Below are 16,540 nucleotides of genomic sequence, written 5' to 3'. Positions count from 1 at the left end.
GATCTCATGAACAATACGTCCAACTGCTAAATCAGTGGCTATCTCCAGTTGCATGTCCCACCATACCACAGATTTCACCTATCATTCTGTCCCCTGCTTCTGCTTCCATCTAAGCCTTGCTTTCATTTTTTCCTGCCTTTGGTATCTTGTGAGATCTCAAACCACTTAACTTGGTTAAAGTTTTATTTTTATGTTTCTTTCACACTCAATATAAATTGGTACCTAAAATCTCCCCTTTAACTCATGGTAGATATTAAAGACATGTGCTTGCTAAATCAGTGAATGAACATAAATGACAGGACGCTGCTAATATGATGGGCTTTTTTAATAACCTCTGATTAATATCAGAACAAGGTTCAATATATTTTGTTTACAATCACCCAAGATGGATGACTTCAGATTGAGTGGGAGTGTGTTGTTACAGGGAACAGTAACATTCAAAGATGTGGCTATCGACTTCACTCAGGAGGAGTGGAAGAGATTGGATCCTGCTCAGAGAAAACTGTACCGGAACGTGATGCTAGAAAACTATAACAACTTAATCACAGTAGGTAAGAGTAATTTACTATATAATTCAAACTCTGGAAAGAAAGTACCTTTTTTTCCTCCCAGTGTTTCTGAAATACATGGACCTTTTAAATATTAGAGTGAGCTTGGCCTTGGGATGCTTTTGCTCATGTGAATGTCCATGCTGCAGTTGTCAGAGCAAAAGGGGACAGAACCCCCGAAGCCACATTTTCTTGTCCTTTAGCCTGGTTTTCCTGGGCCAGCCTCAATTTTTGGGTGGTTCTTTGTTCCTAGTATGTATGCCCAAATCTATGTAACTTCCCTTTGACAGGCTATCCGTTCACCAAACCTGATGTGATTTTCAAATTGGAGCAAGAAGAAGAACCATGGGTGATGGAGGAAGAAGTATTAAGGAGACACTGGCAAGGTTAGTGGAAGGGAACCACACAGGTGAGGAGAGGTCAGGGCCCTGTTAATGATTAATCAGTGAATGGTTGATCCCTCTAAAATATTCTTCAAAGATATTTTCAGAGGTTGGCACAGTGGTTCATACCTATAGTCCCAGCACTTTGGGAAGCCAAGGTGGAAGGATTGCTTGAGTCCAGGAGTTTGGGACCAGCCTGGGCAACATAGTGAGACCTCATCTCTTAAAAAAAAAGAGAAAAGAAAAATTGGGCCTGGCACAGTGGCTTGCGCCTGTAATCCCTGCACTTTGGGAGGCCGAGGTGGGCGGATCATGAGGTCAGGAGATCACAACCATCCTGGCTAACACGGTGAAACCCCATCTCTACTAAAAATACAAAAAATTAGCTTGGCGTGGTGGCACGCACCTGTAGTCCCAGCTACTTGGGAGGCTGAGGCAGGAGAATCGCTTGAACCCGGGAGGCAGAGGTTGCAGTGAGCCAAGATTGCGCCACTGCACTCCAGCCTGGGTGACAGAGCGAGACTCTGTCAAAAAAAAAAAAAAAAAAAAAAATTAGCCACGTGTGGTGGCATACGCTTGTGATCCCAGCTGCTTGGAAGGCTGAGGTGGGAGGATCACTTGAGCCTAGGAGGTTGAGGCTACAGTAAGCCATGATCACAGCACTGCACTCTAGCCTAGGCAACGGAGTGAGACCCTGTCTCAAAAAATATATATATATTTTCAGAAAGCGTGTAGACCTTTTGTGTGTGTATGTGTGTGACAGAGTCTCACTCTGTCACCAGGCTGGAGTACAGTGGCGCGATCTTGGCTCACTGCAACCCCCACCTCCCAGGTTCAAGTGATTTTCCTGCCTCAGCCTCCTGATAGCTGGGACTACAGGCACGTGCCACCACACCCTGCTAATTTTTTGTATTTTTAGTAAAGACAGGGTTTCACCATGTTAGCCAGGATGGTCTTGATCTCCTGACCTCGTGATCTGCCTGCCTTGGCCTCCCAAAGTGTTGGGATTACAGGCATGAGCCACCATGCCCGGCTTTTTTTTTTTTTTTTTTTTGAGACAGAGTCTCACTCTGTCACCCAGGCTGGAGTGCAGTGGTGCAATCTTGGCTCACTGCAACCTCTGGCTCCTGGGTTCAAACGATTCTCATGCCTCAGCCTCCCGAGTAGCTGGGACTATAGGCATGCGCCACCATGCCTGGCTAACTTTTTGGTATTTTTAGTAGGGATGGGGTTTCACTATGTTGGCCAGGCTGGTCTTGAACTCCTGACCTCAAGTGATCCACCCGCCTCGGCCTCCCAAAGTGCTGAGATTACAGGCGTGAGCCACCGCGCCTGGCCTGATGTACACTTTTGTAGTACAAAAGTGACCATTGATGCAAACTCTTTTATAAACCTAAGATGTCATTTCTAGATACCATTCTTAATTTCTTTCCTCAGAACTTAGAGATCTGGTTGGCTTTCTTACCTGTGTGCTAGATACCAACCTTTCCTAATAAGTTTCCAGGCTTACTTTGATATTCATTCTATTATTAGCATCTTCGGGAGTACCATCCACCCTCATATACAGGATCCTTTCTTTTTGCATACATTCACTAATTTGCAGTTGTTAAATCAAACCTACTGACATTTATAGTCCCTTACTTTCTCTTCTTTCTTCCATTCTAAATGTCTGAAATATCGTACAGTCATACTTCCCACTGTATTTTTAGGTTTTACTCTCATACTTCAATAATCACTACCACCCTTTATTTCAATAAAAGTTTTAAGTCAGTGCTGATTTTTTGGTAGCTCCCATTTTCTGATATATTTGTCATGTACATATGCAAGTGTATGTAATGTAGGTGTGCATCTATATATACCCACATATACATATATACACATACATATATATGTCCATATACACGTATTTTGAATTTTATAAAGTCATTTTTGCCCTCCAAAGAGACTGTAATAATTTATATTTCCACCAGTAACTTCAACCAGTGTAGTCTGTTAGCATTTAAAAAAATCGTTGCCAAACTGAGGTGAAAAATGGTAGCTAATTATAGCTTGAATTTACATTTCCTTTATGATGAGTGAAGGCAAGCATTTTTTCATGTTTCCAATCTATATTTCTTTGTTTTAATAAACAGTTGGTATCCTTTGCCCTTGTTTCTGTCGAGTTCTTAATTTGTATGAACTCTTAACATATTGAGCTGATTGGCACATCATCCGTCATATGTTTTTCTTGTGTTTTTTTCCCAAAGAGATTATTCCTCGTTGAAGTACTTTTTTGCCACCTCGACTTTTTAAAATATTCATGTAGTTAAAACAATCTGTTCCTATAGGAGATTATCACAATTTTAAAAATGTATATGGGTCAATTATGTTTAGATATTTCTCAATAATGACTCATCCTCTTATGTTTGCTATGAATTTAAATAATTGTTTATACTTTTAAAGTTTTTAATGTCAATGTTAGACTGGTTTTATAAATAGAATTTGGAAGCTTTCCTTCATGCTCTAGAGCATTTATATAGCATTAGTGTTAAAACTCCCTAGAAAATTTGGTAGATGTTACCTGTTGAACTATTTGGACCTTGTGTATTTCTGAGGGAAGTTTCCTTGACAACTCTTTTCATTTTTCCTTTTATAACTATCCTATGTGTATGTAAATATATTTTTGTCTTTTGGCATTAGTTTTTGATAATAGGTTGTATTTTTCCATGAAATTACCCACTTAATTCTAGTCTTCAAATTTTCAGAGTTGACAAAGTAACTTCCGTAAATATTAAAATTTCCTCTGTATCTGTAAAAAGTTACCACACATTGATATTCCAGGATCATCTATTATATTTGAAAATTTGTTTCATCTGTATTTTCAAATGTTTTGGTATGAAATTATTTGTAGTGTTCTCTGATTTTAGCTAACAGTTGCTTGTTTTCCTATTGTTTATTTTTTGTGTGGGATAGGTGGGTAGAGAGGTATTCTTGGAGGTTTGTGCTATGTCCTATAGACCCAGTGATGCATCAGAATGTCTGTCTTATCCATTACCTTGTTTTGCAGTGTGACATTGCTGTACCGTAATTCTAATGGTGAAAGTTCTATTCCCCCCGCACCATAATATTCTTCATTTCAATGGTGGTTTTCTTTTTCTCTTCCAATTATTTCCTTGGTTCTGCTGGTAAACTTTTATCCCTTTCTGTTTTCTCAATGATTCTTCCTCATGCATTTATACAGGCATATCTCATGTTATTATGCTTTATTTTATTGTGCTTGGCAAATGTTGCATTTTTTATAAATTGAAGGCTTGTGGCAGCCCTGCATCGAACAAGTCCATTGGCACCATTTTTCCAAAAGCATGTGCTCACTTTGTGTGTCTGTGTCACATTCTTGCAATATTTCAAACCTTTTCATTATATTATTATCTGTTATGGGGATCTGTGATCAGTGATCTTTGATGTTACTGTTGTCATTGTTTTGGGGTGCCACAAACTTCATCCATGTAAGATGGCAGACTTAATTGATGTTAAATGTTGTATGTGTTCTGACTATTCTACTGACCACCCATTCCCGTCTCTCTCCCTTTTTCTGGGTCTCTCTCTTCCCTGAAACACAACAATATTGAAATTAGGGCAATTAATAACCCTACAATGACCTCTAAGTGTTCAAGTGAAAGGAAGAGTCGCACATCTCTCACTTTAAATTAAAAGCTAGGAATGATTAAGCTTAGTGAAGAAGGCATGTTAAAAGCCAAGATAGACCAAAAGCAAAGCCTTTTGTGTTTGCCAAGTTGTGAATGCAAAGGAAAAGTTCTTGAAGTAAATTTAAAGTGCTGGCCAGGTGTGGTGGCTCACGCCTGTAATCCTAACACTTTGGCAGGCTGAGGCCGGTGGATTGCTTGGGCCCAGGAGTTCAAGACCAGACTGGGCAACATGGTGAAACCCTGTCTCTACTAAAAATACAGAAATTAGCCGGATGTAATGGTGCATGCCTGTAGTCCCAGCTGCTTGGGAGGCTGAGACGAGAGGATCGATTGAGTCTAAGAGGTGGAGGTTGCAATGAGCTGAGATCACACTACTGCATCCCAGCCTAGGTGACAGAGCAAGACCCTGTCTCAAAAAAAAAAAAAGTGCCACTACAGTATACACACAAATGATAAGATGATAAGAAAGCAAAATAGCTTTATTGTTGATAGGGAGAAAGTTTTAGTTGTCTGGGTAGAAGATCAAACCAGCCACAGCATTCCCTTAAGCCAAAGCATAATCCAGGACAAGCCCCTAATTATCTTCAATTCTATGAAGGCTTAGAGGTGAGGAAGCTGCAGAAGAAAAGTTTGAAGCTAGCAGAGGTTGGTTCATAAGGTTTAAGGAAAGAGCCATCTCCATAACATAAAAATACAAGGTAAAGCAGTAAGAGCCGATGGAAGCTGCAGTAAATTATCCAGAAGATCTAGCTAAGATTATTGATGAGGGTGGCTAACTAAACAATAGCGTTCCGATGTAGATGCAACAGCCTTCTATTGGAAGAAGATGCCATCTAGGACTTTCACAGCTAGAGAGGTGAAGTCAGTGGCTGGCTTCAAAGTTTCAAATGACAGACTGACCCTCCTGTTATGGGCTAATGCAGGTGGTGACTTTAAGTTGGAGCCAGTATTCATTTCCCATTCTGAAAATCCTAGGGCCCTTAGGAATTATGCTAAATACACCCTGCTCGTGCTCTGTAAATGGAATAACAAAGCCTGGACGGCAGCACATCTGTTTACAGCATTGATTTGCTAAATATTTTAAGCCCACTGTTGATACCTACTGCTCACGAGAAAAAAAGTTCCTTTGAAAATAGTATTGCTCATTGACAGTGCACTTGGTCACCCAGGAGCTCTAATGGAGATGTACAAGGAGATCAGTGTTGGTTTTCATGCCTGCTAATACAACATCCATTCTGCAGCTCATGGATCAAGCAGTAATTTTGACTTTCAAGTCTTATTATTTAAGAAATACATTCTGTAATGTAATAGCTTCCATAGGTAATGGTTCCTCTGATGGATCTGGGTAAAGTAAATTAAAAAGTGTAAAAACTGGCTGGAAAGGATTTATGTTTCCAGGTGCTATTATGAATATTCATGACTCAGGAGAGGAGATCAGAATATCAACAGGAGTTTGAAAGAGGTTCATTCGACACTCATGGATGACTTTGAAGGATTCAAGGCTTCAGTGGAGGAAGTAATTGTAGATGTGCAACTAGCAAGAGAAGTAGAATTAGAAGTAGAGCCAGAAGATGTGACTGAATTGCTGCAGTCTCGTGATTGCAGGGATAAGGATTACTTCTTATGGGTGAACAAAGAAAGTCATTTCTTTAGGATCTACTCCTGGTGAAGATGCTGTGCACATTGTGGAAATCAATGATTTAGAATATTCCATAAATATAATTGATAAAGCAGTGGTAGGATTTGAGAGGAGTGACTACAGTTTTGAAAGAAGTCCTACTGTGGGTAAAGTACTATCAAACAACATCACATGCCACAGAGAAACTTTTTGTGAAAGAAAAGTCAATGTGACTCTTCATTGTTATCTTAAGAAATTGGGGCTGGGCGCAGTGGCTCACACCTGTAATCCCAGCACTTTGGGAGGCCGAGGTGGGCAGATCACGAGGTCAGGAGTTCGAGACCAGCCTGGCCAACATAGTGAAACCCCGTCTCTACTAAAAACACAAAAAATATTAGCCTGGCGTGGTGGCGCATACCTGTAATCCCAGCTACTCAGGAGGCTGAGGCAGGAGAATCGCTTGAACCTGGGAGGCAGAGGTTGCAGTGAGCAGAGATCGAGCCACTGCACTCTAGCCTCTGCACTCTTGCCTGGGCGACAGAGGGAGACTCTGTCTCAAAAAAAAAAAAAAAAAAAGAAACAAAGAAAAGAAAAAAGAAATTGCTACAGCCACCCCAACTTTCTGTAATCCCCCCTTGATTAGTCAGCAGCCGTCAACATTGAGATTGAGGAAGACACCTATCAGCAAAAAGATTATGACTCACTGAAGGTTCAGATGATTGTTAGCATTTTTAAGCAATATTTTTAAATTAAGGTGTAGTACATTTTTTAGACATGATGCTGTTATATACGTAATAGACTAAGTATATAGTATTAAATTTTTTTTTTTTTTTTTTTGAGACGTAGTCTCTCTTAGTTACCCAGGCTGGAGTGCAGTGGCATGATCTCGGCTCACTGCAACCTCCACCTCCCAGGTTCAAACGATTCTCCTGCCTCAGCCTCCCAGTAGCTGGGATTACAGGCGCCTGCCACCATGCCCGGCTAATTTTTTTGAATTTTTAGTAGAGACAGGGTTTCACCATATTGGCCAGGCTGGTCTTGAACCCCTGACCTCAAATGATTCACCCACCCCGGCCTCCCAAAGTGCTGGGATTACAGTCATGAGCCACCACACCCAGCCAACATAACTTTTATATGCACTGGGAAACCAAAAATGTGTGACATGCTTTATTGTGGTGGTGTGGAACTGAACCCACAGTATCTCTGAAGTATGCCTATGTTTCTATTTTGAATTATTGATTTGTAGATTTTATTTTATCTTTTTGTATATTCGTTGTAATATATTTAGTCAAGATTATCATTTATGTAAACTATCAGTAAACATAAAACCTACAGAATGGGAGAAAATATTTGCAAACTATGCATCTGACACAGGCCTAATATCCAGCATCTATAAGGAACTTAAATTTACAAGAAAAAAACAGCCCTATTAAAAGGACATGAACAGACACTTTTCAAGACATAAATATGGCCAAGAAGCTTATGAAAGAAAGTTCAATATCACTGATTGTTAGAGAAATCCAAATCACCATAATGAGATACCATCTCACAACAGTCATAATGGCCATTATTAAAAAGTCAAAAAATAACAGATGCTAGCAGAGAGGAGAAAAATTTCCATTTTCCTATTGGAAGTAAGCAGCAATAGGGAACTGAATATCTCAGCCTTATTAAGTACGTAAACTTTTGCTTGATATCCTTGTTTGAGCCAGTTTAGGTTCCCTGTAGTCTTCTGCCTGGTGTCCCTGACTCTAGAGTCTATCTGGTTCCATTTCTCCAGAAGCAGAGAGTAGTCTTCCCATCTTCTCTTGGGAGTGATAGGTACCTCATTGCACAGTGCAGGCAATTGTTTGCCTTATAGACTTCCATTCAATTTTGTTATTTTTTAGGGCCCCTGTTCATTCCCACCTTTCATGGTGCATGACTTCTCTAATTTCTCAGCCTTTCTTTAGTTATATAGTAGGAATTTGCTTTCTGACATCTTCGTCTGCAGGCACATGGGTTTTAGCATTCTCAGTTCTTCTGTTAGATAATAGTCCTTTCATCTTCTTCCATCTGCTAAAATTATGTTTACATCTATCATCCATTGTTGTCTGTTATGGTCTTTGTCTTCGTTGGTTTATGCCTTTTAAATGATACCATATTTGTGCACTTTTGGATAGAATCTGAGCTAAACTCATGTATTTAGTATACCATATTTAACCTCAACTTCTTACTATTTCTTTTCCCTATGGTCACTATATTTGCCCCTATACAATTAACCTAGGTGGGCCCCTCCAGTTTTATGTTCCAATTCTGTCATCCAGTTTTTAACCTTCCTATTGGTTCTTCTCATTTTATTGATTATTGCAGTGTTCAGAACAATTTTATTTGTTTAGACTGGATATAAACACATACTCATAGAACAGAACTTTATTTTTTTTATTATTATTATTATTATTATTATTATTATTATTATTATTTGAGATGGAGTCTCACTCTGTTACCCGGGCTGGAGTACAGTGGCGCGATCTTGGCTCACTGCAACCTCCGCCTCCCAGGTTCAAGCGATTCTCCTGCCTCAGCCTCCCGAGTAGCTGGGACTACAGGCACGTGCCACCATGCCCGGCTAATTTTTGTACTTTTAGTAGAGACCGGGTTGCACTATGTTGGCCAGGCTGGTCTCTTAACTCCTGACTTCATGATCCACATGCCTCAACCTGCTGGGATTACAGGCGTGTGCCATCGCACCCGGCCAGAACAGAACTTTTAAAGTACAAAAGGATATATATTGAAAAGTAATTCTTCTCTTACACATTTTTCCCTTCTATGGTGGCAACCCCCAGTATCATTTTCCTTTGAGCTATTTTCAAACATTTTTATTGAAACCGCTTTAAACTGATATATTAACTTACGAATGTCATCTTTATGCCATTGAATTTTCTTGTCTAAAATGCTTTAATGCCTTTTTCTTAGTTTCCTAGGGCTGCTGAAACAAAGTACCACAAGCTGGGTAACTTAGAAATAACAGGAATTGGCCAGGTGTGGTGGCCCACGCCTGTAATCCCAGCACTTTGAGAGGCCAAGGCGGGTGGATCATCTAAGCTCAGGAGTTTAAGACCACCCAGGGCAACATGGTGAAACCCCATCTCTACTAAAAATACAAAAAAATTAACCAGGTGTGGTGGCGCACGCCTCTAGTCCCAGCTACTTGAGAGGTTGAGGTAGGAGAATCTTTTGAGCCCCAGCGTCGAAGGTTGCAGTGAGCCTAGATCACGCCACTGCACTCCAGCTTGGGTTACAGAGTGAGACTCTGTCTCTAAAAAATAAAAAAAATAACTATTCTCACAGTTCTGGAGGCCAGAAATCTAAAATCAAGGTGTCAGTGGGGCCATACTCCCTCTGAAACCTGTAGGGAAGGATTCTTCCTTGCCTCTTTCAGCTTCTGGTATCCCCAGACATTCCTTGGTTTGTGGCAGCATAACTCTACTCTGTCTCTCCATCTTCACATGGCATTTCTTCCATGTCTCTTGTCTCTTCATGTAGCATTCTTTTTCTAAGAACACGAGTCGTATTGCATGGGGGCTTCTCTTATTCCAGTTTGACCTCATCTTAACTAATTTCATCTTCAATGACCCTATTTCTAAATGAAGCCTCATTCTGAGGCACTAGGAGTTAGGACTTCAATTCAATCCATAACACAATTCAATCCATAACACCATTCTATTTGTTCAAGTCTGTGTGTTCATTTTAAACTTTTCTTCATATGGTTTTTGGACATTTTTTATTTTTGTATATTTTTCATACTTTTTGTTGTCATTGTAAATGTAGTTTTTAATTCTATAATTTCTAAATATAGTCAGCCCTTTCTATCCATGCTTTCCGCAACTACAAATTGAAAATATTCAGGGGAAAAAAGCAACAAAAAATAACAATACAACAATAAAAAATAATACAAATTTTAAATTATAGTATAACAATGATTTACATAGCATTTATATTGTATTCAGTATTATAAGTAATCTGGAGATTATTTAAAGTATACAGAAAGATACGCATAAGTTATAAGAAAATACTTTTATCATTTTATGTAAGGCATTGAGCATCCATGGATTTTGGTATCCACGGGAGGTCCTGGAACCAGTCCCCAATAGATAATGAGGGATGACTGTAGATGTCTGTATGTGAAGGTTTTTCAAAATAAATATCAATTCATATGTAGTGAATTTCTTACTTTTCATAATTGTTCAGATGACTTGATTTTTCAGGTAAACAGTTTTGTTTCTGACAAATAATGTTAATTTTCATTTTCTTTTCCTGTTTTTTTTTTGTTATTGTTGTTTTGTTTGTTTGTTTTGTGTTTTGAGACACAGTCCTAATCTTTCCCCCAGGCTAGAGAGCAGTGGTGATCTCCGCTCACTGCAACCTTAACCTCCCAGGCTTAGGTGATCCTCCCATCTCAGCCTCCCTAGTAGCTGGGACTATAGGCTTGCACCACTACACCCAGCTAATTTTTGTATCTTTTGTAGAAATGGGGTTTTGCCATGTTGCTCAGTCTGGTCTTGAACCCCTGAGCTCAAGAGATCTGTTTGCCTCAGCCTCCCAAAGTGCTAGGATTACAGGCGTGAGCCACTGCACTCACGCCTTTTAATTAAGAAAAGAGGGGCAACTCTTTTCTTAATATTCTTTTTTTTTTTCTTTTTCTTTTTTCTTTTGAGACAGAGTCTCACTCTGTCGCCCAGGCTGGAGTGCAGTGGCGTGATCTTGGCTCACCGCAACCTCTACCTCACAGGTTCACGCCATTCTCCTGCCTCTGCCTCCCAAGTAGCTGAGACTAGAGGTGCCCACCACCATGCCCAGCTAATTTTTTTTTTTTTTGTATTTTTAGTAGAGACGGGGTTTCACTGTGTTAGCCAGGATGGTCTCAATCTCCTGACCTCGCGATCCGCCCGCCTTGGCCTCCCAAAGTGCTGGGATTATAGGCATGAGCCACCGCGCCCGGCCTCTTAATTTTCATACCTCTGATTTATTTCTCTTATTTAATTGTACTACCTAGTACTGCAATGAGTGGTGACAACTCATCTTTTCTTATTTCTGACTTTAATGTGAATGCTTCTGGATGTTTTCCATTAAGTAAAGTGCTGGTGTTTGGGCTGTACTGTACTTTATTCTCAAATTAAATGTTATTTGTTCCTATTTTATATAAAGGATTTTTAAATGAAAAATAGATGTTGAGTTTTATTATCTTAATATCTACAGAAATGATTACTTGATTTTTTCATTTTTTCAAATGTCATTACTTGACATTTTTCATTAATTTATTTATAGTAATATACTTTCTATTATTGAAACGTATCCCTGGAAAAAATGTACTCAACTCAAATATGATATATTTTATATTTAATGTGCCTCTGGGTCACTTTTTTCCTTTTGGGTCATTTTGATGTTTTACATAGAATTTTTACAATGGTTTTCATAAATGAAATTGGATAGTTTGCTTTTTTGGTGTGTCATCTTTGTCAGGTTTTGGTATTAATATATGTTTCATACACAAAAACATCAGGAATTTTTGTCTTTTTTCTTTCACAACATTTTAGACAGCATAGGAGTTGTCCTTTAAAATCTGTTAGAATTTTCATGTGGATCTCTGGGTTTTTCCTTTTTGTTTTTAGGGAATTACTTTTCATATTTCTTTTCATTTTATGGAAATTGGTTTAGATAAGTTTTTTGCATCTTGTAGTGTCAGTTTTAGTAATTTACAATCCAGAAAAGTGTTTAGATTATAAAAATGTATTTTAATAGAGTCCTGCAAAATGATCTTATACTTTTTAGCTTCCTGTTTTTTTTTCTCTATCATTATTTCTTCTTACTTCATTCGTACATTCTGCATTTCCTATTTATTTACCTATTTGTTTTCTATCAGATCATTTTTTAAAGCAATCAAAGCTATTTGTATTTATAAATATATGCCTCTACTCATATTTCCTTTCCTGAATTTCCTTCTCAGAACTTCAGAGATGAGATATATGCAGTTGAAAATGTTTTAATAGTGGGAGAGTAGGGCTTAAACCAATAATCAGTCCCATAATTGCATATTTTTCAAAATGTTCTTCATATTACAATATTGGAAAAAAATTTGTAAGTGATATTTATTTGCATTCTGTTTTAGGAGAAATATGGGGAGTTGATGAGCATCAGAAAAACCAGGACAGACTTTTGAGACAAGTTGAAGTTAAATTCCAGAAAACACTGACTGAAGAAAAAGGCAATGAATGTCAAAAGAAATTTGCAAATGTATTTCCTCTGAACTCTGATTTTTTCCCTTCCAGACACAATCTCTATGAGTATGACTTATTTGGAAAGTGTTTAGAACATAATTTTGACTGTCATAATAATGTGAAATGCCTTATGAGAAAGGAACATTGTGAATATAATGAACCTGTGAAATCATACAGTAATAGCTCATCCCATTTTGTCATTACCCCCTTTAAGTGTAATCATTGTGGAAAAGGCTTCAATCAGACTTTGGACCTCATCAGACATCTGAGAATTCATACTGGAGAGAAGCCCTATGAATGTAGTAACTGTAGAAAAGCCTTCAGTCACAAGGAAAAACTTATTAAACATTATAAAATTCACAGTAGGGAGCAGTCTTACAAATGTAATGAATGTGGTAAAGCTTTCATTAAAATGTCAAATCTCATTAGACATCAAAGAATTCATACTGGAGAGAAGCCCTATGCATGTAAGGAATGTGAGAAGTCCTTCAGCCAGAAATCAAATCTTATTGATCACGAAAAAATTCATACTGGAGAGAAACCTTATGAATGTAATGAGTGTGGAAAAGCATTCAGCCAGAAGCAAAGCCTCATTGCACATCAGAAAGTTCATACTGGGGAGAAACCTTATGCATGTAATGAATGTGGTAAAGCCTTCCCTCGAATTGCATCCCTTGCTCTTCATATGAGAAGTCATACAGGAGAAAAACCTTATAAATGTGATAAATGTGGTAAAGCCTTCTCTCAGTTTTCCATGCTTATTATACATGTTAGAATTCATACAGGTGAAAAACCCTATGAATGTAATGAGTGTGGAAAAGCCTTCTCTCAAAGCTCAGCCCTTACTGTACATATGAGAAGTCACACTGGTGAGAAACCCTATGAATGTAAGGAATGCAGAAAAGCCTTCAGCCACAAGAAAAACTTCATTACACACCAGAAAATTCATACTAGAGAGAAACCTTATGAGTGTAATGAATGTGGGAAAGCTTTTATACAGATGTCAAATCTTGTTAGACACCAGAGAATTCATACTGGGGAAAAACCCTATATATGTAAGGAATGTGGGAAAGCCTTTAGCCAGAAATCAAATCTCATTGCTCATGAAAAAATTCATTCTGGAGAGAAACCCTATGAATGCAATGAATGTGGTAAAGCCTTCAGCCAAAAGCAAAACTTCATTACACATCAAAAAGTTCATACTGGAGAGAAACCTTATGATTGTAATGAATGTGGTAAAGCCTTCTCTCAAATTGCATCCCTTACCCTTCATTTGAGAAGTCATACAGGGGAAAAGCCTTATGAATGTGATAAATGTGGTAAAGCCTTCTCTCAGTGCTCACTGCTTAATTTACATATGAGAAGTCACACAGGTGAGAAGCCCTATGTATGTAATGAATGTGGGAAAGCCTTCTCTCAAAGAACTTCCCTTATTGTGCACATGAGAGGCCATACAGGTGAAAAACCCTATGAATGTAATAAATGTGGAAAAGCCTTCTCCCAAAGCTCATCCCTTACTATACATATACGAGGACATACAGGTGAGAAACCCTTCGACTGTAGTAAATGTGGAAAAGCCTTCTCTCAAATCTCATCTCTTACCCTTCATATGAGAAAACATACAGGTGAGAAGCCCTATCACTGTATTGAGTGTGGCAAGGCTTTCAGCCAAAAGTCGCACCTTGTTAGACACCAGAGAATTCATACTCATTAGAAACCCTATGAATATTGTGAATATGGCAAGGCCATCTGAAGGAATTAACACCTCATTGCACATTACATGATCACTTCCAGAGTAGAAAACTATGAATGTGGGATAGCCTTCTGAAAAAGCCACAAATTTATGAAACATTAGAGAATTCTTCCAAGGTGACAAATTATATAATGAAAAAGCTGATTGCCAGAAACTTTCAGCAGACATCTTATTGATAATATTTAATCAGCATTCTCATTGAAATCTGAAACAAGGTATCTGCCATCAGCATAACAACACAACACTTGAGCTCCTAGCCAATGTATGAAGTAAGGAAAACAAGTATCAACGAAGAACTATAAAAATAACTTTTATACAAGAAATAATTAGAAAATGTGTTGATAGAAAACCTAAGAATAAACACAACAATGAGTTAGGTCTTTATCAAGTTATAAAATATGTTGAAAGGCACAAAAGAATACCTGAAAAATGATATTTTGTCTGAAAAGACTTGACATTGTAAAAATATAATTTCTCTCCCAAATCACTAAGTTTAATATACTTCTGAAGTTTACATCAGTTTTATTTTAAGGAACTTCACAAACTTATCCAAAAATTTTATGTGGAAAAGTAAAGAAACACAAATAGCTGAAACAAACTTGACAAAGCAAGTAGAGAAGACACACTCTATTATTAGATATATCATATACTTATTTAAAGCTGCTGTCATTTAAACAATGTATTACCAAGTGAATAAATCAAGCAGTAGTAAGATAGTGAGCATTCATACAAAAATCCAAGAAGATACAGGAATTCTGTGTATGACAGTGCTATTGAAATCATTGGGGAATGAATGGCTTATTTAATAAATGGAAGGTTCATAGGAGAAAAATTTTAGCTTTCTACTTTATATCATATACAAAAATAAAATCCAACTAAAGACCAGAATATAAAAAGCAAAATTTTAAAACTATGATGAAAGTAGAATCTGTTACTTTAGGGTAACAAGATTTCTTTAAAAAACACGTAAACATGGAATAGTCTGTTGAATTTTGGTGTATTGGCCTCACAGGCACCCACAAATGTACACAAAGAGATATATATCACTGTGCTCCTGAATCATGGTTTGTATTGCCCAAAATTGGATATAACAAATTTTTATCAATTGTGGAATAGATGAATAAGTGTGATCATTTCTGTGATAAAATAAAGAATTTAGAAACAAAATCTACCTATAGTTATATGGATAGATTACAATATATAATATTGAGAGAAAAAATTAAAATGCACAAAGGAACACAGTATAACATTTGTATAATTTAATAAGATCTTGCAAAGAACGGTACTGTGTATTGGTCATGGATCCATATACGACTTGGTTGCCTTTTGGGATGTGGGAAAGGTTTGGTGGGAGTTGTTATATTTATCTGTAATATTTCTTTAATAAAAGAGTGAAAGCAAATATGACAGTGGTGACAAATCTGGTTGTCCAAATTAATTATATAGGTTTTTAAAATTGTTTTTTCTTGCTTTTATTTTCCTAATTTCTCAAAAATAAGAATCAAATGGGTGGGGGAAACCTGGGCCTGGAGAAATAATTTTAAAATGGATTTTTATTCTTGATCAGATACTAATATTTATAGAAGATTGTCTTTACACAAAACATACCTGACAAGGTATTATTTTGTTTACTGTCTCTTCATGTTAATTGGAATAATAAAATCAGCAGTATTTTCACATTTATTTGAGGCCAATTTTTAATTTTAAACTCAAATTTTTTTCTAGTTGAAAGGAGTATAGAAACAAAACAATTATTTTATTATTGGGATAATTGGCTATCCATTTGGGGAAAGAAATCCACCTTCATTTGGGTTGGTTTTGGAGTGAAGGAAAGAGACCATTCATGCATACTGTAAAATATAGTTTACATTCTAATATATGATGCCAAGAATAGTTATTGGTGTTAGAGTAGAAGCAATTTCTATATATCTCAACAAAGCTTTTCTTTGTTTCTGGATCAATAAATGGGGATGCAGATGCTGGTGATTTTATGTATGCCAGGTAAGGGCCCAGTGGATGTGAAAAATTCACTTCATTCTGTTCCACAGATGTTTTATATTCAGGCCTTTCAAATATTTATGTCGTGGCCAGGTGCAGTGGTGGCTCACACCTGTAATCCCAGCACTTTGGGAGGCTGAGGCAGGTGGATCACTTGAGGTCAGGAGTTTGTGAGCAGCCTGGCCAACATGGTGTAACCCCGTCTCAACTAAAAATACAAAAATTAGCTGGGTGTGGTTGCGTGTGCCTCTTATCCCAGCTACTTGGGAGGCTGAGGCACGAGAATTGCTTGAACCC

At 37.7% G+C, this 16,540-nt stretch overlaps 1 protein-coding gene across 6 annotated transcripts in view; it reads left to right on the top strand.

Annotated features, from left to right (window-relative positions):
- The window catches only part of LOC100988175 (zinc finger protein 569), a 60,037-nt gene extending 44,390 nt beyond the window's left edge, over positions 1-15,647 (top strand). For all 6 annotated transcript variants that reach the window (XM_063600220.1, XM_063600219.1, XM_055103117.3 and 3 more), the window contains 3 exons: positions 425-551; positions 839-934; positions 12,384-15,647. In XM_063600220.1, coding sequence (XP_063456290.1) covers positions 425-551; positions 839-934; positions 12,384-14,206 — 2,046 coding nt within the window. In that variant the 3' untranslated portion in view covers positions 14,207-15,647. The remainder of the gene's footprint in view (positions 1-424; positions 552-838; positions 935-12,383) is intronic.
- Positions 15,648-16,540: the final 893 nt, after the last annotated feature.

This window comes from Pan paniscus, chromosome 20 (assembly GCF_029289425.2).
Source record: "Pan paniscus chromosome 20, NHGRI_mPanPan1-v2.0_pri, whole genome shotgun sequence".
Taxonomy (NCBI): Eukaryota; Metazoa; Chordata; class Mammalia; order Primates; family Hominidae; genus Pan; species Pan paniscus.
The sequence above is the reverse complement of the archived record's forward strand: the minus strand, read 5'-3'. Positions and strand labels throughout refer to the sequence as shown.